This window comes from Nannospalax galili, unplaced genomic scaffold, assembly GCF_000622305.1.
Source record: "Nannospalax galili isolate Female #2095 unplaced genomic scaffold, S.galili_v1.0 scaffold686, whole genome shotgun sequence".
NCBI lineage: Eukaryota > Metazoa > Chordata > Mammalia > Rodentia > Spalacidae > Nannospalax > Nannospalax galili.
The window spans coordinates 1,928,940-1,931,286 of NW_008355472.1; the positions used below are offsets into that span (position 1 = coordinate 1,928,940).

A 2,347-nucleotide genomic window follows, 5' to 3' on the forward strand; every position below is an offset into this window, starting at 1 on the left:
CTTCTGGTAGGGAGCGTCCCCTCTTCTACTTCGTGATGGTCCCACCAGTTCCACCTCTAACCCAGATGCAGACTCACCTGAGCTGCTCTTGAGTTTGTTATAATAGTAGCAATTGTAGGTGCTGTTCTCTCTTTGGGGAGACTTAAGATAAATTGTGTTGTACTTTGTAAGTGGTATTTCTTTAGTTGGTGATGTGAAGACTCTGTGATACACCTCATATCCCGGAATTAACACTTCTTCTTCATCAGGGAACTTTGAGAACTCTTTGATTTCAACACCCAAACAGGTGTCAATAACAAACAACGTTCCACCATGTTTTAGAAAACGTTCAGCTTCGCTTTTACTCAAAGATGTTGAAGTAAACTGCCCAAATCGTACACTACCCTTCCCACTGTAACCAAATTTTATTTGAGTGCCTCTAAAAACTGTGTAGCAATTTGGATTACTTAGAAGCTGAAGAGCTCTTGTTAAGTAATAATGGAAGGCCCTGTAATAATAACAGTGGCTAGAATTAATTGTGAATTTTCTTGTTGCATTGTTAAAATCTGTGAAAATGGCTTCCATAGTGTAGGCCACTAGAGCTGTCCCATGGAAATCATTGAAACCGCTGGGATAGCTCCCTGCTTTCATCTTCCAGTGTTTCTCTGCCTCTTCCCAAGCAGCTTTGAATGTTTCACTCATGTTGAAGTCTTCTTTTAACATCTGGAGTGCCTTTTGCTCCATTTCTTTGACACAGCCCTCATACTGATCATCAAATACAGTGGAAGCCATGTCTAGTATGATGGGCTCTGTGGTCACCTGTAAGAGGGAAAAGAGTCCTTTAACTTGTTTTCTGGGTTACCAGCATGTGCTGGATGCTGCCCAAAGCCTATTGATGGGCTTCTTACTCAGATGAGATTTTACATGTTCTAATCGAAGGGTTCACTCACACATAGCACATATGTGAATGTAATCTCATTACACTTGAGTGTGGTAGAAAGGAGAAGCTAGGCTTGTGACTCCATTTTAGTTACTGATGCTTTTCTTCCTTATTGAATTAATTTTCTTAATGTACAAAATGATAGGCATCATTATAGCATTTCATCCGTAGATGTCATTATACTTTGCTCATGTCCATAACCCCAGCTCTGCCCCTCCATACTGACTGACTTACTGTTTCAGGATCTGTGTTCTAACTGGCTCTAGCCGCGGACTCTACTCTGGGAACTATAATATCTCAAAGATGGGGGTGAGAGGAAAGCAATGTCAGCAGAATGTGGGTTCAGAATGGATGATCTATATTACCTGCTGGGTTAGCCACGAAGTTAACAGGAAGATGTGAATTTCAGAGTTCAGAAGAGATGCCATCTTCATGATAAAAAAAAATAACTATGAACAAACATTAACAAAGTGTAAGAGCAGTACCGGGAAACTTCCAGTAGCCAAGTAGCATGTCCCGATAGCACATTCTCCCTCCCAGCTACACCTGCGTCTCTATGGAGCCCAGTGTTTCTACAATTCTGAGAAACTTGGTTTTTCCTTATCAAAACTTTTTGTTACCTGAAAACCTTTGTTAACTGACTGGCTTTGGGCTTGGTGTAACTATGGTGATCTGATGTAACTATGGTTATTGACTTTGCCCCTGGCATGATATAATTGTGGTTTTAAGCTTTATAAACCATGCCCTGCTTTTCCTTGGCGCTGAGAGTTTGGGGGGCATTAGCCCCCACTCTGACCACTGGCTATTAATAAAGGACTCCTAATTTGACCACCAAAAAAGAAAGAAAGAAAGGAAGTGTAAGAGGCGCATGCACATTAAATTGTATATCCATACAACGATCCCTACGTCACACCCACAGGCCTGGACTCCTGTTCACACTGCTCCCTGAATGGCTCATCAGGACTGTTTGTGAACAGTTCTGCCTGGGTCTTTTACCAGAGATGAGGTCACTGACCTCACAGTAGGACGCTACAATCAATCAGTTCTGGCAACAGATCAAGCTACATGGTATTTAAACCACCAGTGAGGGAAACAGATTATGTTTTAGCTCTTTCATAGGTGCTAACATTTTACCCTCCATAGATGCATTAAAAAATTCTCCCAGTTTTGTTAGCCTGTGGCTCACACTCAGGTCAGTACTTCTGGGTGTCTCTTTTTTAAAATATTTTATTTATTATTTTTATTTTATGTGTATGAGTATATTGCCTGCATGTATGTGAGTGCACCTGCGTTGTGCAATGCCACGGAGGTCAGAAGAGGGCTTCAGGTTCCCCTGGAACTGGAGTTAAGGATGGTTAGTAGCCGCCATGTGGATGCTGGGAATCAAACCTGGATCCTCTGCAAGAGCAATCAGTGCTCTTAACCGCT

General features: G+C 41.9%; 1 protein-coding gene across 1 annotated transcript in view; it reads right to left on the bottom strand.

Moving 5' to 3' along the window:
* The window catches only part of LOC103749849 (T-cell ecto-ADP-ribosyltransferase 1-like), a 3,135-nt gene extending 1,788 nt beyond the window's left edge, over positions 1 to 1,347 (bottom strand). The window contains exons 1-2 of the mRNA XM_008852740.1: positions 1,285 to 1,347; positions 78 to 798 (exon numbers count right to left, since the gene is read on the bottom strand). Coding sequence (XP_008850962.1) covers positions 78 to 798; positions 1,285 to 1,347 — 784 coding nt within the window. The remainder of the gene's footprint in view (positions 1 to 77; positions 799 to 1,284) is intronic.
* Between the last annotated feature and the right edge of the window lie 1,000 nt (positions 1,348 to 2,347).